Source organism: Hyperolius riggenbachi, chromosome 1, assembly GCF_040937935.1.
Source record: "Hyperolius riggenbachi isolate aHypRig1 chromosome 1, aHypRig1.pri, whole genome shotgun sequence".
Classification (NCBI taxonomy): Eukaryota; Metazoa; Chordata; class Amphibia; order Anura; family Hyperoliidae; genus Hyperolius; species Hyperolius riggenbachi.
In genome coordinates, this window is record NC_090646.1 from 277,227,956 (window position 1) to 277,251,848 (window position 23,893).

Consider the following 23,893-nt stretch of genomic DNA (forward strand, 5'->3'; position numbering starts at 1 on the left):
TATAGTCACACGGAGGCACACCATGGGGCAACAGAGGCTGGTGTTAGTGTGCATAACCAGCCTCTGTGCCCCACTAGCATAATTTAATCCCACCTCGGGTTCTCTTTAAGTTCTCCGGCATCAGAGTAATATTTCGCAACATATTGCTCACATTCCGAGAGCCTATGTGATAAAGATATCCATGGCTTCCAACTGTGGCCCTCAGTTAAATCACCTTTAAGGCTAATAGGACCCAGAGCCTTCCTTCTCCTTGGGTATCTTTTTTTTTTTTTCTTTAACTGAGTTTTATAACAAGCAGGAGATTTCTAGAAAATATGAACGTGTGTCGTGTGTCAGTGTTATCGGCAGTGTGGGCAGTTAAAGAGGAATTGTAGTGAAAACAACAATGAATAAAATTGCTTATTGTTTACAATATTAATTGTTTAGTCATGGTTTGCCCACTGTAAAGTCTCTCCCCGATTTACAGTGTGAAATTTATCACTAGTAGCGACATCTTTAGTCCTGGCAGGTGACCTGTATGGAATGTTCGTTTCTGAGAGTTCAATGCACAGAGGGAGATATTTCCCACAATGCAATGAGGTTCACAGACAGGAAACTGCTAGGATCATGGTCGTGACACTGTGGGAGGGTTTTCATCAGCCATAAGAACCCCCTGATATTCTATTCAAGAAAAGGAATATATTTCTCATGGGAAAAGGGGTATCAGCTACTGATTGTAATGAAGTACAATCTATGGTAAATATCCTCTGTAAGGTTAGCTGGTAAAGCTATGGTAGAGAAAGGGTTAAAAAAACCTATATTGAGAGAAATCTCCCCTGGGGGGTACTCACCTCGAGTGGGAAAAGCCTCCAGATCTTATTGAGGCTTCCCCCGTCCTGCTCATTCCCACGGCGGCTGAGAAAAAGCTCCCTGAACAGCGGGGATGTAAATATTTACCTTCCCGGCTCCAGCGCAGATGCAGTATCGGCTCTCCGCCTCTCAGATAGGCAGACTTAGCCGATTGCTGTCAGGCCGCACTACTGCACAAGTCTCCTGCGCAATAGGGCGGACCCGACGGAGATTGTCTATTTTCGTCTATCTCCATGCGGAGAACCGCAACAGCGTCCCCGCTGGAGCCAGGAAAGGTAAATAAATCAGCACTTATCAGTGCTCGTCAGCCTTGTCGGGGGAGGATTCCGGGACACTTTGGGTGAGCCAGCACTGGACTGCCTGCAGCTACAAGAGTGGGGGAAGCCTCATTGGGACCCTGAGGCTTCCCCCTCCCGAGGAGAGTACCCCCCAGGGGAACTTTTTTGATACGGGTTCTCTTTAAGGTTAGGCACTGGGGAGGGGGAAGGTGCAGCAGCAAGGATGGTTAAGGTTAGATGGGGGGAGGTAAGAGTTCAGTGAAAGAATAGGCTTAGGTTTAGCTTTATTAAAATTTTGGTATTTAATAATGATATTTTACAATAGGCTTTACATTTTAATAGTAGAATATCTGTAAAATGTAACGATACTACTGGGCTTCCTGGGTACCCCAAATGCCATTGCCCTAGTGCTCTTTTTTGATGTATGCAATAAATTACCTGTAAATGCTTAAAGTGAAACTGAAGTGGAAATAAATTGATGAGACCATTGTATCTATCCTCCTACTCCCATAATTGACTTTCAGATATCCTGCAGGTTTATATTTTTTTTTAAAACAAAGTAGATTTATTGTATTGTCTTTGCCCTATCTCAGAGTGCTAAAATACTATTGACCTTTGCTTAGCACCATAGCAGGCAGACACTTTATACCCAAAATCCTTGACTGCAGCTGATGTCTCCTGTAACCTACCAGCAGCAAGACCAATGTAACAGAAAGACTGCCCCTCATCTCCCAAAACATTTGGCTCCAATAATTCATGAAGAACAGTTCAAAACAAAAGAGCGTCCATCTGCATGGTCAGCAAGAAGCTATGTTAAAGGAACCAGTAGCAGATAAGGTGTATATGTTATGGCCAGAACACAAAGTACGGCCAAAGAGTATAGGCTGGGAATTTCAGTGACTGGCTAGTATGCAACAGCCGAAGTCCAACGGAGAGAAGCTGAAGGTGTCAGATGACGAGCAGCAGAAGGAACACAGAGAAGCAAAAAGGGACAAAGGTGACTGGTGGCAGAAAAACTGATGATAAGCAGGTGATTGGGTGACAAGCGGGGGAAGCAGCATGGAGAGGAGCATAAGGGGAAAGAGGATGAGTGGCAGAAGGAACACGGAGAAGCACAGAGAAGCAGAAGGGGACAGAGGTGACGAGCAGCAGAAGGAAAGCTATGAGAAGCAGAAGGTGATTGGGTAACAAGCAGCGGAAGCAGCATGCAGAGAACCGGAAGGACAAAGATAATTGAACAGAGGAAGGAAGAGAAGCAGAGGGGGACAGACATGACAAGCAGATGAATGAACATAGAGAAAGTGGAAGGGACAGCAGAATCGAGCAGAGGAATAAACAAGGAGAGAAGCAGATCGGGACAGCGGTATCAAGCAGAAGAAGGAACAAAGAGAGAAGCGGAAGGGGACAGAGGTATCAAGCAGAGGAAGGATCGTGGAGATAAGCGGAAGGGGACAGAGGTATCAAGCACAGAAAGGAACAAAGAGAGAAGCGGAAGGGGACAGAGGTATCAAGCAGAGGAAGGATCGTGGAGATAAGCGGAAGGGGACAGAGGTATCAAGCACAGAAAGGAACAAAGAGAGAAGCGGAAGGGGACAGAGGTATCAAGCAGAGGAAGGAACGTGGAGAGAAGTGAAAGAGACAGCAGTATCAAGCAGAGGAAGAAAGGAGAGAAGCGAAAGAGACAGCAGTATCAAGCAGAGGAAGAAAGGAGAGAAGCGGAAGGGGCAGCAGTATCAAGCAGAGGAAGGAACAAAGAAACGGAGGGGGAAAAGAGGTAGCAAACGGTGCACAGAGAGAAGCAGAGGTGACAAACTGCAGAGGGGGCATGCAGAGAAGAGGATAAAAGTCTGAGCTCTGCTATACTCCTACTCACCAACTCCCTGGAGTGCAAAAAGCATTACTTAGAAAAGGCAGAGATGAGAATTATTTCTGGTATGTAATGCTGCCCGTTTATACTGGAATGGTCTCAAGGTTACCAGACTGAGCAGAAAAATTGCTATGCGGAGCGGAGAGGGTGCAGACCTGGCATTTTTGTTAAGTTGGATTTTCACCACAATTTTTTAGCCACTTTGGGAATTCCTGTCTGACCCTCAATAAATAGCAATTTTGACCACACAAATAATCAGAGTCGTTATTGTCATTACTTACACTCTGGGACTGAATGTTCTTTCCTTTTCTTTTTGTCTTAGATTGCATACAACTGTCTTCTTTTTTCTGCTCAGACATTTGATTTCTAGGTAAATCTTCAGTGCTACGTCGAGGACATCTTTTATTTTTGCTCCAGTCTGGAGAATCAGCACACTTAGTGAAAATAAATTCCTCTTCCTCCATTTCTTCAGGAGTAAGACTAACATGGTGTTCCAATTGTGGCCTACAAAATTGTAATAAGCAAAGCGGTGTTTAGTCAAAAAAAACTTAAAGCTCAAATTAATGTTACTTATAAAACTGAAATCAAGCAAGTTGCCTGGCTGATGTACGTGCAAAAACAACAAAAAAAAACCTGGCATAATACTTTTCTAATTTTTTTAGGGGAACTACAGTAAAAATGTACCCTCTGCGCCAACAGCTCAGCCACACTATTGTTAGGTCTATGCTTTCATAATTATCCTCTGAGGGTTAAGGAGGTAGACAATCTTTGGTAAAGATGGCCATCTGGTGCCATTTTCAGTAATGCACTTACATGCAGGATGGATGTTACTCTGACATATTAAATGGTGGCCATTGAAGGATCTCAGAACAAGGGATTGGGTTTATTGGGTGTGAGGACCATGAAAAGGGTGTATGGTGGGTGGGGTTCCAGGTACCTACACAAATCTGCAGGCTGGACAGCGGCTCACTAGCTCTGATGGGCTAGCTGCTCACTTTAATGTTCATTTTTTGCATTCTAATGTCTATATAATTGCCCATATGCACTTTAACACACTCATGATGAAGCCCTTTTTATGGCGCGAAAAACGTTCGATTTTTTGGTGGAATGTGTTAAGCATTAGCACTTTTTGCTGAAAGTCTGGACAGGCTCTGCAAGTGCTAGATGAGAGACCAAATACTTAGATTGCATTTGGGTCACAACATGGTAGAACTTAGGCACTGTGGTTCTCTCTAGAGACAGGTGGCACTCAGATAGAACCGATATACTTTAATAGGAAATCAATGGTTGGTAGTATTTTTCTGATGTCAGTATTATGTGCATGTGCACAGCCCAGTTTTAGCAGATAGATAAGTTTTATGTTTTAGATGCCAAAATGGCTTATATCCCTTGATAAACAGTTTACTTAGCGAGTTGAAGACAAGATGAAGATATAAGAGATTGTATGCAGTATAGTCCATAGGTTTCCCCCTCCTCCTCACAGTTCCATTACAAAATACCGAAGAAGCTCATGGTGACCCAGACACACTTGGAAAGAAGGGCTATGGAGTCAGTACAAAAAAAATCAGCCAGCTCTGACTCCTCAGTTTATGAAACCACTGACTCAGACTCCAGGTACCCAACATTGCTCCAACTCCTCAGCCCTGTTAAGTATAGGGGACGAAAAACTATACATTCCTAGTGCTTCTGAGTCACCATGAGCTACTCTACTGGTCCAAGCCCATAGAGCCACATCAATCCATGCCATGCACTTTTGAGGACCACAAGTCAAAACAGGTGATCTGCACATTGGCTCGATGTGGCTCTGTAAAGTTTGTCAACAATAGGCTTGCTATATAGCAGGTGTTCTGGATGCAAGCCTGGCTTCAGAGCCAAAAAGATAATTTGCATATTCAGTAGTGATGCATCATGGGAAATAACATTTGCTCACTTAAAGAGAATCTGTATTGTTAAAATCGCACAAAAGTAAACATACCAGTGCGTTAGGGGACATCTCCTATTACCCTCTGTCACAATTTCGCTGCTCCTCGACGCATTAAAAGTGGTTAAACACAGTTTTAAAAAGTTTGTTTATAAACAAACAAAATGGCCACCAAAACAGGAAGTAGGTTGATGTACAGCATGTCCACACATAGAAAATACATCCATACACAAGCAGGCTGTATACAGCCTTCCTTTTGAATCTCAAGAGATCATTTGTGTGTTTCTTTCCCCCTGCAGCTATCTTTCACTGAAGTGTCAGGCTGTTTCTTCCTGCAGAGTGCAGACAGCTCTGCCTGTATGTAATTCCTCAGTATGCGAAAGCCCAGCCAGCTCAGAGGAGGATTTATCCAGCTTGTAAAAGATAAGAGAGAAGCTGTCCTAATCCAAATACACAGGCAGTGTGCAGAGAGGGGCCTGGAGGGGGGAGATGCATCACAGAACCACAACACTGAAGAACTTGGCAGCCTTCCAGACACAGGCTGACAAGTCTGACAAGAGAGAGATAAGTTGATTTATTACAGAGATGGTAATAGTAGAATGTGCTGCAGTAAGCCAGAACACATTAGAATAGCTTTTGGAACTTGTAGGATGATAAAAAACAGGATGCAATTTTTGTTACGGAGTCTCTTTAAAGTTGACCTAAACTCTTAAACAGGACAGAAGTAAAACAGAGAAATGCACCCTGTATGTATTTAGCGAGTTTAGCCTGTTTAAATTCCCCCTCATTTTCACAAGTGGATTGTGTCACATGACTGCCATGGCAGATAAACTCAGGAAGTAGAAATCGTGCAGATTTATTGAAGGATTTGCTCCAGCTGTGATAAATGTTTTTTGTTTAACGGTTATTATGCTGTTGCGTATCTTTTAGAGCAGAAAGGACACGCTGAGTTGAGTTCCTATTTAAAGCTGAATTATCACAAATACCTAGTTTTACAGACACAAATTACACTACAGTTTTGTAACCCTTCCCGATACGAATACAATTATATCACAAACCTCCGCAGTCAGTGTAATATGCCTTCTTAAAGGAGTTCTATGGGGGGTTTCTGAGGAGAAAAACTGACACTTACCTTGGGCTTCTATCAGCCCCCTGCAGCGGTAATGTCCCACGCAGTCCTCCTCCCATCTGCCGTTCTCCGCCGCCGGCCCCGGTGTAGCGCGGCATGGGATCCAACTGCGGCTGCGCTACAGTGGCCGCGCACGAGCTCGCCTCCGCCTGTGTCATCGGAAGCATACTGCGCAAGCGCAGCACAAGAAAACGTTGTACTGCGCTTGCGCAGTAAGCCTCAGATGACGCGAGCGGAGGCGCGGCAGCGCGCATTATTCGTCTGTGTGACAGACGAATAATAGCCCGGTGCCGGCTGCGGGGAACGGTGGATGGGAGCAGGACGGCGTGGGACATTACCGCTGCAGGGGGCTGATAGAAGCCCCAGGTAAGTGGCTGTTTTTCTTCTCAGAAACCCCCCACAGAACCCCTTTAAAACAGAAGGTGTTTGTTATACTTTAGCTTTAAAAACACTCTGAAGTCTCATAAAATTCAGGTTTTTATATAAAAAAAAAACTCTTTAACATCATAGCCCTAACTAAAAAGCTGCATCTCCGCGGCTGAACACGGACTGAAACCCCTCAAACTCCCCAGCAAAAATCCACGACTTTCTTGGTTGTGGATTTTGCTGCTGGAGAAGGCAGAGCTTTCAGCTGCAGCTCTGCCTCCCTGTGCGTCAATCCGCGGGTATCTCCGCCTCTCCCCTGCCCCACTTAGTGAAAGAAGACTGAGGGGCGGGCGGAGGCGGCGATCCGCACTGATAGACGCGTGTAGAGGCACAGCTGCAGCCAAAAGCTCTGCCTCTTCACAGAAGCGCACCCCACAATGTGCCCCGGGGAGTTTAGTTAGCGTGCAGCAGCGGGAATGCAGCGTTTTAGTTAAGGGCATTGATGTTAAAGAGATTTTTTAAATAAAAACCCGAATTTTATGAGACTTCAGATTCTCTTTAAAGAGAACCAGAGAGGAAGCACCCTCATGTATTTTATTACATTTATCAGTGGGAACATGACAGTAAACACCTACTCTGCTTTTAGTTTCATTGTTATCTGCTTAATTAGTCATTAGCAACTGTGATAAGAATCCACCAACTATTCAGTCCAGGTTTGACTTGGAATCATTATAGCTGAGTCACTCTTCTGTGGAGTCTTTTCAAGCCCAAGCCTTCCCCCTCCTGGCTTAGATTTCTTGCTTTGCATACTGAGAGCTGAGATGACATGGGAGGGGCTGCTGCTGCTGAGGGAGAAGCTCGGTGGCTGCAATATGATCCCTGTGTGCACTCTGTCTGCATACTGTAGATACTGGTTTACATTTTTGATTATGCTCTTGTTTTTAGACCTACCAAAAAACCCACTGTGAAAAAATGGCAATTCACATTTTCTTTTTATTATTATAGGACATTAATTAAAACTGAGCTTAACATATACCTGCCATTAGTTGTGATCGTGAGTGACAAATGGTTCTACCATGCCAAATAGCTGTTCCTGGGGTGTAATAGTGGAGTCTAGCAAACCACTGAATAATCAGAACAGTTGTTGGTTGAATGGATCAGGTATTAGAAGCTGTAATTTGCTACTTCCAACTTCTGCTTTCCAAGTCTGGCTCCACTTACCTGGGGCTTCCTCCAGCCCGTGGCAGGCAGGAGGTGCCCTCGCCGCCGCTCCGCAGGCTCCCGGTGGTCTCCAGTGGCCGAGCCGACCTGGCCAGGCCGGCTGCCAGGTCGGGCTCTTCTGCGCTCCAAGTCCTTGTACTTCTGCGTCCCACGCCGGCGCTCTGACGTCATCGGACGTCCGCCGGGCTGTACTGCGCATGCGCAGAACTACTGCGCATGCGCAGTACAGCCCGGCGGACGTCCGATGACGTCAGAGCGCCGGCGTGGGACGCAGAAGTACAAGGACTTGGAGCGCAGAAGAGCCCGACCTGGCAGCCGGCCTGCCAACGGAGACCACCGGGAGCCTGCGGAGCGGCGGCGAGGGCACCTCCTGCCTGCCACGGGCTGGAGGAAGCCCCAGGTAAGTGGAAATTGATTTTTATTTTTTCCCCACCCTCCCTGAACCTTCCCTTTAAAGAATGCAAATTGCCTGACTGTCCTGCTGATCCTCTGTATTCAATACTTTTAGCCATAGGTCCTGAACAAGCATGCAGATCAGGTGTTTCTGACTGAAGTCTGACTAGATTTTCTATCTGCATGCTGGTTTCAGGTGTGTGATTTAGAAACCACTAATACATGACTCCAGGCAACTGGTATTATTTAAAAGAAAATAAATATGGCAGCCTCTATATCCCTGTCACTTCAGGTGTCCTTTAAGATGCAAGTATGTTAATGCCAGTATGTACATTATATGTTTTTATTCTGCTTATACATATACACAAAGTTTAGTGTGTGTTTATCCGTTTGAATAACGTTGTTTGAAACTATGCTGACCTCTTCTAACTAGACTTTTTGTAGTATGGGAGTATGGTCTATTGATGATTTTTTTTTAAATGTAAAGATAAGCAGTGAAGAATAGCAGTGACCGGATTATATTTTAGAACATAACTATAGCAGCTAGGGGATTCACTGGAACATTGAGAATGGTAATATGAGTGTAGCCATGGTCAGACATTTGATAGTGGTAGGAGACTCTGCAGGCAGGAAGACTGGGTAATCTGTTGAAGGGACCATTCATAAAGAACAGTATGTTTCCTCCCATGTGCTTAGGTTTTGCATATAGTGGATTGCATAGTTAATTGGTGGGGCTTTAGAGATGAGCACAAATGACAAACTTAATGCAAGATGGAAAGTCCTAAAAAATTATTTCAGGGAATTAGGATGTAAACTCTAATCAAGGACCTCCAGGCTGGTGTTTTTAGAAATACTAGGCTGGTGTTTTTAGAAATACTGTCAGTGCATGTGGTATACCTGAAAGGAGGAACAAGCTTAGAGAGTTAAAGGAGTACTGTAGGGGGTGACAAGAGTTGAACTTACCTGGGGCTTCTAACCATCCCCCACAGATGTCCTTTGCCCGCGCAGCCCCTCACTGATGCATCCGGTCCCTGCTGCCGGTTCACTTTCGCAGTTTGCGTTTTTAACACCGGAAAACCGCTGCACCTGCATGGCCGTGCCCTCGCTTCCGCTGACGTCACCAGGAGCGTTGATGCACACAATGGTTTTATTTTTTAAATATTCTTTATTTAAAGGAATTCTATCAAAGTTTGCATTTATGAGAAAACCTCTTTAATGAATGTAACAAATGTAAATAAAGAAGTGAGCATATATTTTTTGTGAGCTGTCATTTTTTTTTAACCTGTGTGTAAGACGGTGAGCTTTGAGGACACACTGACGGCGACGGGGCACTGGAATAGTCCATGTGGATAGGTGATGCCAGGTGTCAAACAGAGCATGTAGATACTGATGATGACTGCAGTTTCATTCCTATGAGAGACACTTCCTACAGGCAGCTGTACATCATCCCAAAATGAAAGCACATAGATGAAAGGCTGCATTTAGCCTAGATAGCAGCATAGTCTCATATAGCCTAGACAGCACATCCAGAACAACTCATAACCCGGAAGGAGAAGGGATATGAGCCGGCAGCCATCTTTGTGCAGGCTGGAGAGTCCAACCCGGGCCGTGCAGGCGGGGGTCGTTCGGGGGGCTATTGAGCAGCGGGGACCTGGCAGAACGGCACAGAAGGCATCCTCCGTGCCTTACAAACTGATGCAGGTATCTTTTTTTTTAATCTTTTTTTCTAAAATTGGCCTTGTAAGTCCTTTAAGTTAGTTTCAAACAGACGTTCTATGCACTGGAAAAGAGTGTAATTCAAGACAACTCACAATTCAAATATGATGCTGCAAACATACCTTGGTAATAAATCTTGGTTTTTACTAATACTATCTAAAGCACAATCTAAACGATACGATTCTTTGTGCGATTCAATTATGATTCTATTTACGGTCCGATAAAATCCAACATGACCGATCAGGATTCGATTCAATTCGATTTGCCATTGCAAAACAATGGCAAATCGAATTGAATCGAATCCCAATCGGACATGTAGGATTTAATCGGATCATAAATAGAATCGTCATAGAATCGCATCGTCTAGATGGGCCTTCTTTAAGATTTTCTTTCAGAAACAACAACACGATCAAAGATAAAAGCACAGATAAGAGAAACATTGCTTCCCTTATCTGTGCTTTTATCTTTGATCGTGTTGTTGTTTCTGAAAGAAAATCTTTAACGAAAAAAACTCACCTAGGGGGTACTCACCTCGGGTGGGGGAAGCCTCCGGATCCTATTGAGGCTTCCCCCATCCTCCTCGGTCCCACGGTGGCGGCGAAAATTCTCCCGGAGCGGCGGCGATGTAAATATTTACCTTTTGGCTCCAGCGCAGGCGCAGTATCCGCTCCTTCCCACGGAGATAGGCGGAAATAGCCGATCTCCATCGGGTCGCTCTACTACGCAGGCGCAAGTCTCCTGCGCAGTAGAGCGGACCCGACGGAGATCGGCTATTTCCGCCGATCTCCGTCAGAAGAGCCGCAACAGCGCCCCCGCTGGAGCCTGGAAAGGTAAATATTGAACAGGCTGTCGGGCCGCTGTTCGGAGGGCTGCAGCGAGACCTCCGTGGGACAGAGGAGACCGGGGAAGCCTCATTAGGATCCGTCCCGAAGTGAGTACCCCACAGGGGACGTTTTTCTTTTTACAGTGTCTCTTTAAAGAAAAGTGTCCCTGCACGGAGTTGATTACAGTGGAGGTGGATTGCTTCACTTTTTTGTTCAGCTGATGGCGCTATGATATTTTTATCTTTATCTTACATGTATGGTGTGATGATTTGAGTTGGAAGAGCTATACTTCACCCGTGGAGTGTCTACAAGTCTAAGTTCTTGCCCTCTGAGTGAGAAGGAAGGACTTATAAGGACGGTGACATTATCTTTATGCATTGCTCTCTAGCCTCTGAATCTGAGCGTGGTCAATAATTTTAATCTTGGACTTATTTTAAAACCTGCATAACTGCTATCTGTATGAGGGAAGGCTGTGTGCACATGTGCCTGGATAAACCTACATGACTGCTATCTGTATGAGGGAAGGCTGTGTGCACATGTGCCTGGATAAACCTACATGACTGCTATCTGTATGAGGGAAAGCTGTGTGCATGTGCCTGGATAATACTGCATGTAATACTGCATGGCTGCTATCTGTACGAGGGAAAGCTGTGTGCACATGTGCCTGGATAAACCTACATGACTGCTATCTGTATGAGGGAAGGCTGTGTGCACATGTGCCTGGATAATACTGCATGGCTGCAATCTGTATGAGGGAAGGCTGTGTGCACATGTGCCTGGATAATACTGCATGGCTGCTATCTGTATGAGGGAAAGCTGTGTGCATGTGCCTGGACAATACTGCATGGCTGCTATCTGTATGAGGGAAAGCTGTGTGCACATGTGCCTGGATGACTGCTATCTGTATGAGGGAAAGCTGTGTGCATGTGCCTGGATAATACTGCATGGCTGCTATCTGTATGAGGGAAAGCTGTGTGCACATGTGCCTGTATAAACCTACATGACTGCTATCTGTATGAGGGAAAGCTGTGTGCACATGTGCCTGGATAAACCTACATGACTGCTATCTGTATGAGGGAAGGCTGTGTGCTAAACCTACATGACTGCTATCTGTATGAGGGAAAGCTGTGTGCACATGTGCCTGGACAATACTGCATGGCTGCTATCTTAGGGTGACCATATTTTGATTTCCAAAAAAGAGGACAATCACAACAGCATGTGGGCGTGGTCATGGGTGGGGCCAAATATACAAGACCTTAGAAGTGTGCTGTACAACTTTGCGGGCATGGAGGGCCGTTTTTTTCCCCAGACCACATGGTGGAGGGCCGGCCAACCACAAAATGCAATCAGATTCGCAGAAGATTTCCCAACAAAATACAATGAGATTGGCAGCATATTTCCCCACAAATGCAATGAGATTGGCAGCAGATTTCCCCACAAATGCAATGAGATTGGCAGCAGAACGGAACCAAAACGGTTCTGGCAATAAATCAGACAGATCTCACCAGCCTTCTCTTGTCTGTATACTCTGACCCAGTGTAATGCACGCTGCAGCAGCACACATGATCCTTACAGGTTTTCCATCTTTCCTCTATATCTATATACTCTTCCTGCTCTGCCTTTGCTGTTGTCAAGTTATCTTTCCTCTTAATGGTATTTTTTTTACATTATTTCCCAGCTTGTTCAGTGTTTACGTTTTCTGTCTCTCTCTCTCTCTGTCTGTGCTGTACACATGTGTAGTCCATCTGTACTTGAAAGCTGTCCTGTCTTTCTGTTGCCTCCATACACTTTCCCCTGCAGTTTCTTATCTCTTCCTCTGCTGTCAAGTGCTATTCCCCTCGTCTGTCCTCACAGACGGTGTAATCTTCATGACGAGCATCTGCTTCCTCGCAGCCCAGCATCTCCTGCTCACCAGCTCTCTCTCAGCCCAGCATCTCCTGCTCACCAGCTCTCTCTCAGCCCAGCATCTCCTGCTCACCAGCTCTGTCTGGCTTCTCATTTGAAATCCGCGCGCTGCTCTCCTGTGATAAGCCGAGAGCCAGTGGTCTGTGAAGTACACATGCCAGTCATGTGACTTCTGAACTGCTGCTTCCCTGAAGTCTGCCGGAGCCTGGTGCTCATATTCTCCATGCCAGCAGCATTTGTCATGCTGCGATGCTGGTTGGGGCTGAAATTCTCTCCTCCGCCTCCACTCAGCAAAGTGTACCCGGGCAGGGCTGTACTGCTAGCGGTGACATGATCCCGGTGCCTGCCTGTGTGTGTACCACACAGCTTGCAGTGTGGGGACTTTGGGGGTGGGTCCCACTGGGGTTTTTCCCGACCTACCGGTGGACTAGTACGAACCGGCTCTTTGGGAGCCGAGCCAGAAGAGCCGATGCTTAAAGAGCCGGAATTCCCATCACTAGACTTCTGGCTTGGCCGCTCGGCTCCCTTTAAAGAGCCACTCGTGTTCGGCTCCCAAACGGCTCTCCTTACCCGGACTTTTCAAAAAAACGGCCGGACGCCCCGGACAGGTCGGAAAAAGTGGACCTGTCCGGGGAAAAGAGGACGCATGGTCACCCTATGCTATCTGTATGAGGGAAAGCTGTGTGCACATGTGCCTGGTTAATACTGCATGGCTGCTATCTGTATGAGGGAAAGCTGTGTGCACGTGCCTGGATAATACTGCATGGCTGCTATCTGTATGAGGGAAAGCTGTGTGCACATGTGCCTGGATAAACCTACATGACTGCTATCTGTATGAGGGAAAGCTGTGTGCACATGTGCCTGGATAAACCTACATGACTGCTATCTGTATGAGGGAAAGCTGTGTGCACATGTGCCTGGATAATACTGCATGGCTGCTATCTGTATGAGGGAAAGCTGTGTGCATGTGCCTGGATAATACTGCATGGCTGCTATCTGTATGAGGGAAAGCTGTGTGCATGTGCCTGGATAATACTGCATGGCTGCTATCTGTATGAGGGAAAGCTGTGTGCACATGTGCCTGGATAAACCTACATGACTGCTATCTGTAGGAGGGAAGGCTGTGTGCACATATGTCTGGATTAAAAAACTGCATCGCTGCTATCTTTAGGCTTGTGAGTGTGGTGCAAAAATGTATAAAAGTTGATGTGTAGTGCAGATTGTTTATATGCTTTTGAGTACTAAAATGTGCATAGGACAACTTGTATCTAGGTTTAATGCTTGGCTATATATCTTATTTGTATGTATAAAGCCATGTTGTTGTTGTATGTACATTTACATAGAACAAGACTGTGTATGCTTATATTAAAAATCAAAGTATATGCCTATGCCAGTAAGTATAACATATTTCATATTTTCTATTTTAGTAAAGGAGGCATCCTATAAAGAATGGCAAAAGGACTGTCAACAACAAGCACGACAAAGTCTACTGTTTATGAGCATTATCCAGTGATGGAAAACATTACATGTGCCAATGTCTAAAAAAAAATGGTGAAAACCAATGTGATGCAAAAATTAGCAGTTTCAGTGTGCCGGATAAAACTAAAAGTGCACCTACAAGTGCATCAAATATGAAAAGACACTTACAGAGTTTTCATCCCAAAGTGTTAGAAGCTGTGAATGAGAAAGATGGCAATGAAAACATTGCATCCACTTCTGTGGCAAAAAATGTTCAGAAACCTACGGGGGCCCAATCACAATGATTCTTTATATCTGACAAAGTTACTGTTACGATGACACCAGAAAAATTCAAAACCCACATAATTGAAGTCGCAGTAAATAGTCTACCACTTTCCTTCTTTTCGCAGCCAGCCTTTTTAGGCCTAAATGGAGAAATGGCTGAAAAACTTGGTGTTTCTCTGGAAAGAGAAAGTAAAAGGACACTTATAATTGAGGAGGCCAAATGTAAAAGGAAGAACTACGGAAAGGTCTGAAAGGACGTTTCGTCTTCATTAAAATGGATGCATTCACATGTCAAAGAGTCAGTTATTTGCCATTAGTTAGATTTGTGGATGAAAAGAGCAAAACAATAACACGGACCTTGGGATTAAAGGACACCCAGGCACATCACTCCAGTGAGCATCTTCAGAAGTTAGTGGAGGGTGTTCTAGAACCTAGGTTCTCAACATGCGGTACGCGTACCCCAGGGGGTACTTCTGATGGTTCCAGGGGGTACTCAGGCTTGATAAACTTAACCAAGAATAACAAATTTAGAGTTGTGGAAAATTATAAATCCTATACAAACAGCAACAAATTAGTATTTTATCTAATTAAAAGCAACAGTAAATGCTTGGAAATTGTTTACAACCAATTATCATGTACTATGATTAAATATATATTTGTTAAGGGGTACTTGTGATAATGTTTACTATGCCAGGGGGTACTTGGTGAGTACAGGGTTTTATAAAGGGTACATAACAAAATGTTGAGAAACACTGTTCTAGAAGAATTTGAACTTAAAAAGGAGCAGAGTCTTTGTATTGTGACAGATAACGTTTCTAATATGTTGAGCACAATCGAGAAGATGTACAAAGACGAAGAAAGAGGCAAAGAGATATTAGAGTTAGAGGAAGCCCGCTCTGAAGGTATTGGAAAAACTTGAGAGAATGGTGACATTGTGGATAACCGTGTTGAAGAAGCATTGAAGCTTACTACTATTCACCATATGAGATGTGCTGTTCATACTCTACAGCTTGCTATAAGGGATGGGCTAAAAGATCGCCACGCAGCTACTTTGATTGGGAAATAGAGGCAAGTAGCTGTTGCAGCCAGGGTCCCTAAAACGGATGCAATTTTGAAGAGGCGTGTTGGAAAAGGAGCCATTTGGATCAAGCAACACGCTGGGGAAGCATTTATTTGATGGTGAAGCGTTTGCTTGAACTTAAAGACTTTCTAGAAGAACTGGATAATGAGAATGTTGCTTTAACAAAAAGTCAGTGGACACAAATAAAAGAGCTGGAAAACCTTCTTTCGCACCCCCTTTACTGTTACCAAGAGGTTGCAATGCGACAATCTAACCCCTGGTAAATTCCTCTTGGAATGGAGGAGCCTGATGTATCGCCTGAGCAAAAGTGGAGGGTTAATAGCAGGTTGCATTGCATCTTCAATGAAGAAAAGAGAGTATTTTGCTGGAAAATGAAATTTTGTTAGCAGCTGTTGGATATTATTTTATCTGGAATATTGAACGCAGAGTGGACCAGGTCATTTGCAGGTGAATGAGCAGCTTCCAACGTGCTCTGTTTCTATTTACAATAAAAACAAGATCTAAAGGTGACTCGTTTGGCCAAACGATCATCTGACAATACTGGAACAGCATTCCCCTTGGGGGTAGCATCTAGAAGCCACAATGCTTACCAACCATAAACAAAGATCCCACTTGAAATAATAGGTTTTAGGCTGAGGTTTGGGCAGTGAAGCCTAAACACCCCAACGGAATGTTTAACTGTCCTGTTAAGGCCTTCAGGCAAGCTCAGGTCAAAGGGGTCAACCCAAACCTGTGTGGTCACAGTGCCCCTGGTGCACAGAAGACACCTGACAGCCAACATTCCAGGACTTCATGGGTGAGGTTATAACGCCACCTAGAGGTCCAAAGAAGACATAACTGGCAAGGACAGGGGGGCAGAATGACACCCGAGATGGAGGTGGTCGTGTGGGTGTGTGTATGTGAATGAATGAGTTTCATGGCTATTCAAGCAAGCTGCCATAAGATCCCAAAAGGCAAGACTCCATGAGAAAGACTCCATGAGAAAGACTCCATGAGAAAGACTCCATGAGAAAGACTCCATGAGAAAGACTCCATGAGAAAGACTCCATAAGATTCCAGCAGCAGGAGTGCAGAGAGCAGACTTCATCAAGCTTGCATTTTAATTAACAGAAGTAACTATCTCGCTTAAGATTTAGTACCTGCATTAGAGTAGATACGCCTAGAGGAGCACTGTAGTTTGTAATTTGTTTTACTCTCTTTAACCAGTTCACCCCCAAGGGTTTTTACCCTAACGGACGAGAGCAATTTTCACCTGTCAGTGCTCCTTTTTATTCCCTAATAACTTTATTACTACTTATCACAAGAAAATGATCTATACCTCGTTTTTTTCGCCACCAATTAGGCTTTCTGTGGGTAGTACATTTTGCTAAGAATTTTTTTTATCCTAAATGCATTTTATGGGAAAAACACAGAAATAATGGAAAAAAATTTAGCCATTATAGTTTTAAAATTAAACATTCTCCTGTGGATAAAACCAACACTTTTTATTTGCCCAGTTGTCCCGATTATTAAACCGTTTAAATTATGTCCCTATCACAATGTATGGCGACAATATATTATTTTAAAATATAGGTGTTATTTTTCTGTTTTTTTTTTGGTTTTTTTTTGTTTTAGCCATAATTAAACTCTTATGTAATAAAATTAATTTTCCCATAGTCAACTATTTATTTATTGATTTTAAGCTGATTTTTTTTTTACAAGTATTTTTTTTTAGGGGGGGGGGGGGGGGGGGGGGGGGAGTGTAATTTATTTATTTTATTAATATTGTATATTTTATATAGTATGTTTGTGCTTGTGTGTAATATACTTTTTGGCCACAAGATGGCGCTAGTGAACACTTTCCGTTAAGGAAGTGATCACTTTTTTTTGTACACTTTATTAAACTTAAACAGTTTCCTGTTTTATGAATGGAGGTGGCCGCTGTTCGCGGTCACGTCCATTCACTTCAGGCATTGCGATTGGGTAGAGGACCGCTCGGTCCTCTTCCCCAATCACTTAACAAGGGATCCCGACGGAAACGGCGGCGGTAGCGGCGCAGACACGTGCGGAGCGGCGGCGGGAATGCGCGACGTATTAAAACGTCATGTTGCCGTTAATAGGCTAAAGCATGACGTTTTAATACGTTACTTTGTCAGTAAATGGTTAACTATGACAAACAAATAGCTTTACAGCAACAAAAGAGATTATAATAAATAGAATAAGAAAGCAAGAAGCAGATATATCAGCAGCTATTCTTTTGTTGACCCAATGAGCCTAATTTTGTTGAATAGTGACCAGACTGCTACAGTGAAAAAGGCACTCTACGATTTAGCAGTTCGCATGAAGGGATTACTACCTGAAATACCTCCAGAGGATGAAGTTCTAATAACTGGTAACTCAGGATCATCCTCTTTAAATGAAGAGTTAGACTTTGATTCCTTCTTGGACAAGATGGAAGTTTCAAAAGGAAAGCGACATCGCATAAGCATTAACCTTCCTGGCGGTAAGCCCGAACTGAGCTCGGGCCATGCCGCGCAGGAGGATTTCTCAGGCCCTGCAATTTGCATAATTTTTTTTTTGCTACACGTAGCTAGCACTTTGGATAAAATAGTTTATAGCTTTTAGCTCTGGCATACTTCAAGGAATGTGTCTTTGAGCAAAAACAATAAAACCATTTTAACTTAAAAAAGTAAATTTAAACATAAAATAAAACTGTGGCATATGTTAAAAAGTATTTTTTAGGAGACGGAAGGTAGGAGTTTTTAAAAGAACTAAAAGAAGTGGAAAAATATGATCGCTCATCAAAACTGAGTGTTGAAGCCGCCATCCTTTTTTATCCAGATATTATCAGTGATGTGGCAAGAATTGTAACGGCAATGTCAACCCAAGTCAGTGTTGAAAGATTATTTTCAGCCCTGAAAATAATCAAGTCAGATTTAGGAGCTTCTATGAAAGAGGATCTGGCAGAGTCAATTCTGTTTCTTAGAACGCAACACTGATTTATATTTTGATTGCATTTAAAGGGAACCTGAGGTAAGAAGAATATGGAGGCTGTCATATTTTTTTTCCTTTTAAACAATATTAGTTGCTTAGCTGTCCTCCTGATCCTGTGTCTCTAATATTTGTAGCCACTGACCCTGAACAAGCATGCAGCAGATCAGGTACGCCGACTCTGCATTAGCCATATGCTTGTTCCAGGGTTATGACTCAGACTGTACATTTGCCAGAAAATCAACAGCACTGCCAGGCATTGTTTCGAAGGACTGAAATATGGCAGCCTTCATGTCCATCTCGATTTGGGTTCCCTTTAACTAAAACTATATTCCAAATTTAATGTAAACCATTTCTAGGTTTTCCAGACTTTTGGTTCATATAGTTAAAGCGGAATATAACCCTGCATTTCAACTTTGCTCTAAAACATTATTTACAGTATATTATATGCAACCAGCATTTTTTTTTTTTACTAGACCAGCATTGGAAGGGTTACACAGTGCTTTAAAGTCCCTAGAGATTTCTGCAGACGAATCCGAACTTGAGTTTGATACTTTTTGTTTACAAATATGGGTTTATTATGACTCATCTCTCTCACTGAGAAGGAGCTTGGAGGACAGCCAAAGAGATGTATCTATTGATAAACAGTTACACACTAACAAAATAGAATGTAACTATCTGAATGTCTGCACGGAACTTAAAACCTCTGTGTTTAACCCTTCCAATGCTGGTCTAGTAAAAAAAAAATGCTTTTTGCATATAATATGCTGTAAATAATGTTTTAGAGCAAAGTTGAAATGCAGGGTTATATTCCGCTTTAAGCTTTGTTTTAGTTTTAAAAGTTAAAACTACCAAAGAATGCGATTTGTATTTTTGAACTGGTAAAGTTCCTGTTAATGCCTGCTATTACTATTCAGCCATTTGTTTAAAAATAAAAATAAACAAAACCTTGTTTCATGGTTAGTCTTTTGCTTTAATTGAGCAATACAGTAGTGTGTTTACTTCCTAGCCAGTAGTTCTGTGGTTAAATGACATGTATGTCTCATTCCTTCCCTTCAATGAATGTATAAAATACAGTAGCATATTAAATAAAGAGGAGTCAGAAGTATCAGAAACTGAGGAGTCAGAGAATTTATCTACCGACTCCACAGCCCTGCTTTCAAGACACAAATTTGGTCACTCTGTCAGAGCCCTTTGTAGAGAAAGGACGACCTTCCAGAAGGACAACCATTTCTACAGCAACCCACCAATCAGGCCGGTCAGAATCCACCAAACAAGCCAGACAGAAGCCACTCCTTAGTAAAAGTCTCATGGAAGCTTGCCTGGACTTTGCCAAAAGGCACTAGAAGAAAAGACCATGAGAAACAACATTCTCTGGTGTGATAAGACAAAGACTGAACTGAGTGGTGTAAATGTCAGGTGTCACCTTTAGAGGAAACCAGGCATCGCTCATCACCAGGCCAATACCATACCTACAGCGAAGCGTGGTGGTGGTGGTGGCAGCATCATGCTATGGGGATGTTTTTCAGTGGCAGGAACTGGGAGACTGGTCAGGATAAAAGGAAAGATAACTGCAGCAATGTACAGAGACATCCTGGATGAAAACCTGCTGCAGAGCGCTCTTGAACTTAGACTGGGGCGACTGTTCATTCTTCAGCAGGACAATAACATTAAGCACAATATATATCAAAGGGGAGGCTTCAGGAAAACTCTGAATGTCCTTAAGAGGCCCAGTCAGAGCCCAGACTTAAATCCGATTGAGCATCTCAGGAGAGATCTTAAAATGGCTGTGCGCCAACGTTACCCATCTAACCTGATGGCGCTTGAGAGGTGTTGCAAAGGGGAATGAGTGCAACTGGCCAAGGATAAATGTGCCAAGCTTGTGGCAACATATTTAAAAAGACTTGAGACTACCATATTTTTCGCCGTATAAGACACACTTTTTCTTCCCCAAAATGTTGGGGGAAAAGTGGGTGCGTCTTATGCGGCGAAGGTACGGATTTCGGGATGCAGAGGTGCGCAGGGAAGTACTATATACATTACCTGCTCCTGCCGCCGCGCTCCTGGCTCCGATCCTCTTCTTCCATCTACCGCTGCCCGCTGCTGCCCCCGCCGAACATCGCTGGCCGGTCTTAATTAGCCGCAGGGATACGCTATCAGCACACCACGTGCCGGGGTCACGCATGCCGCCGAACGCTGGCCGGTCCTAATTAGCTGCGCAGGGATACACTATCAGCACACCACGTGCGCCGGGGTCACGCATACGCATGTGTGACCCGGTGCACGCTGATAGCGTATCCCTGCGCAGCTAATTAGGACCGGCCAGCGTTGTTCGCGGCATGCGTGACCCCGGCACGTGGTGTGCTGATAGCGTATCCATGCGGCTAAGACCGGCCAGCGATGTTCGGCGGGGGCAGCAGCGGGCAGCGGTAGATGGAAGAAGAGGATCGGGGAGATAGGAGCGCGGCGGCTGGAGCAGGTAATGTATGTGTACTCACACTGCCTGCACAGGGGGACACCGGCACTGGAGGACACACGGACAACGGGGCCACAGGCACAGGGGACGCTGCCACAGGGGACACTGCCACAACAGGGGGACACTGCCACAACAGGGGGGACACTGCCACAACAGGGGGGACACTGCCACAACAGGGGGGACACTGCCACAACAGGGGGGACACTGCCCTGCCACAACAGGGGGGACACTGCAACAACAGCGGGGACACTGCAACAACAGGGGGGACGGGAGACACTGGCACAGGGGGCTGCAGGCAGAACAGGGGGACACGGCAGGCAGAACAGGGGGACACAGCAGGCACAGGGGGACACAGCAGGCAGAACAGGGGGACACAGCAGGCAGAACAGGGGAACACAGCAGGCACAGGGAGACACAGCACAGGGGGACACAGCAGGCACAGGGAGACACAGCACATAACAATGTCCCCTTAGGTGGTGTAATAGTATGTAATTAACTGGAAAGGGGGGGGGGGTGTAAAAAGTCCTTAAGACACCCCTGCATCATAGACACACCTAGGTTTAGTTTTTTCTTTTTTTCCTGATTTTTGCCCTCTAAATCTGGGTGCGTCTTATATGCCGGAGCGTCTTATACGGCGAAAAATACGGTAATTGTTGCCAAAAGCAGGGGTGGCTCCAGGGTTTTTTTTGTTTTTTTTATATGAGTGCAATGCAGGTCCTGGATCCCAAACTGGGGTGGCTGTCAACTACGCTGATGGGCATGTCCAGGCACTGGAAAGTAAGTGTGGTAATAACGGGTCATGGGCAGGGCCAAATTAACTTAGCAGACAGTTGACATCAATAGCACTACATGGTCAGATGTAAGCACCCCCTGCCTCCAATATAGGTAGCCAGATGTCTCATAAGTATAAAGGTAGCCATACACTGGTCGATTTGCCATCAGATTCGACCAACAGGTAGATCCCTCTCTGATCGAATCTGATCGGAGAGGGATCGTATGGCTACCTTTGCTGCAAACAGATTGTGAACGGATTTCAGCCTGAAACCGTTCACAATCTGTTGTGGTGGTGGTGCTGCCGCCGCTCCCCCCGCCCACATACATTACCTGCTCCGCCGGCACGACTCCAGTCCCCAGGTCTCCGCTGTCTTCTCCGCTCTGGTCTCCATGCTTTACTTCTTCCTGCCAGGCAGGAAGTTTAAACAGTAGGGCTCCCTCTACTGTTTAAACTTCCTGCCGGGGAGGAGGAACTGAAGCATGCCGGAGACCAGAGCGGAGAAGAAGCAGCGGTGACAGCGGGGGCAGTCGCGCCGGCGGAGCAGGTAATGTATTGCCTCTCTATTGCGTCGGTCGTCGGGCACTCGAACGCCGCTAGCGACGCGCTCCCTACCCGGGGGGCGATCGACGGTAATTTTACGCGCGGAGAGATTGACGGGATCGGACGAAATGGATCGAAATTTGGCGTGTAGCGCGAACGATTGGCAGCAGATTCGATCCCAGTGATCGAATCTGCTGTCGAAACGGCGGCAAATCGGGCCAGTGTATGGCCAGCTTAAGTCCCTTCCCTAGAATTGGTGGCCAGATGTGCCTTCAATATAGGTAGCCAGGCATAAGAGCTCCCAGTATAGGTAGCCTGGCATAGGGTCAGGGCTGTGGAGTCGGTACAAAAATCATTCAACTCTGATTCCTAAGTTTATGAAACCACTGGCTGTGACTCCAGCTCAAGGTACCAAAAATGGCTCCAACTCTTTAGTCCAACACTTACCAGGGCTGTAGATTTGGTACAAAAATCATTAGACGTTTATGAAACCACCAACTTCAACTCCGACTCCAGGTACCCAAAATTTCTCCAAATCCTCCTCCACAGCCCAGCATAGGTGCCCACGGTATGGGTACCCCCAGTATAGCCTGGTATAGGTGCTCCAAGTATACGTAGCCTGCCCTAGGGGGTGCAGTTAAGACATGGAACATAGAACCAGGTACACGCAATGCGTGGATTCCAGCAGCACAAGTATTTTAACCTGCTCTCATTTGCTCTGCATACACCCACCGCAATGCCCCACATCACCAGCTCACCCTTAGCACCCTGATAGTGCAGAGGTGCAGGTGCTAAAGCCGTGGAAAGCTCCCCCCTGGCGCCACCACTGGCCAAAGCAGGGCTGTGGAGTCGGTCCAAAAATCCACCGACTCCGACTCCTCAGTTTAGTATTCCACCGACTCCGACTCCACGACTCCGACTCCTCTAATTTGCATATTACAATTTTGTTGATTAAAAGTATGTAACATGAAATTCGTCTCTTAACTGCCAACGCTTAGGAATTTTACAAGACAACTGAAGTGAGAAGGATATGTAGACTACTATATTTATTATCTTTAGACTAAAACTAGTCCTTGGTAGGAGTACTTGTAAAAGGTGCAAACCGGAACAAAGAACATCTATCAGACCCTAGGCAATGTAAGTGTGGGTACATGTAAGAATGATGTGCAGGTACTCTGCAGGGGAATGAGGAGATTGTAAACAGACAACACCTCTGTGTTCAATGTGCACAGCATTTTCAGTGGATTCCCTGCAGCTCTGTGGGGAGTGCATATGTAGAGTATAGTACTACTGTGTAACAAAGTAAACCTGAGACAGATGAAATTCAAGTTTTATACATACCTGGGGCTTCCTCCAGCCGCCTTCAGGATAATCAGTCCCTCATTGTCCTCCATCACCTGGATCTTCTGCTATGAGTCCAGGTACTTGAGCCAGTCAGGCGTAGTGCGCATGCACACACTCCGCCGCTAGGAGCATACTACACCTGTGCAGCACTATTGCGCAGGTGCAGAATGTTCCTGGCTGTGGGAGCGGCATGCGGCCAGACAGCGCTGACTGGCTGAATTACCAGGACTCATAGCAGAAGATCCGGGTGGTGGAGGACAGCGAGGGACTGATTAGCCTGAAGGGGGCTGGAGGAAGCCCCAGGTATGTATAAAACTTTACTTTTCATCCGTCTCAGTTACCCTTTAATTTGTAGTCACCAAACCAAATTTTAATAACATATCACATTATTTGATTTCATCAGCAAAGGGAGTGCATACATTTGCATAAATCAGCATCAATGCAGAATTATTTCCATCTCGTTGACCATCTCTATTAGTGACACAGCTACACATC

The 23,893-nt window shown here is 45.0% G+C and overlaps 1 protein-coding gene across 4 annotated transcripts in view; it reads right to left on the reverse strand.

The window, feature by feature from the left end:
• Nucleotides 1-23,893, reverse strand: part of LOC137506633 (transcription initiation factor TFIID subunit 3-like) — a 401,567-nt gene that overhangs the window by 175,059 nt on the left and 202,615 nt on the right. For all 4 annotated transcript variants that reach the window (XM_068233615.1, XM_068233614.1, XM_068233616.1 and 1 more), the window contains one exon: nt 3,276-3,498. In XM_068233615.1, the coding sequence (XP_068089716.1) occupies nt 3,276-3,498 (223 nt within the window). The remainder of the gene's footprint in view (nt 1-3,275; nt 3,499-23,893) is intronic.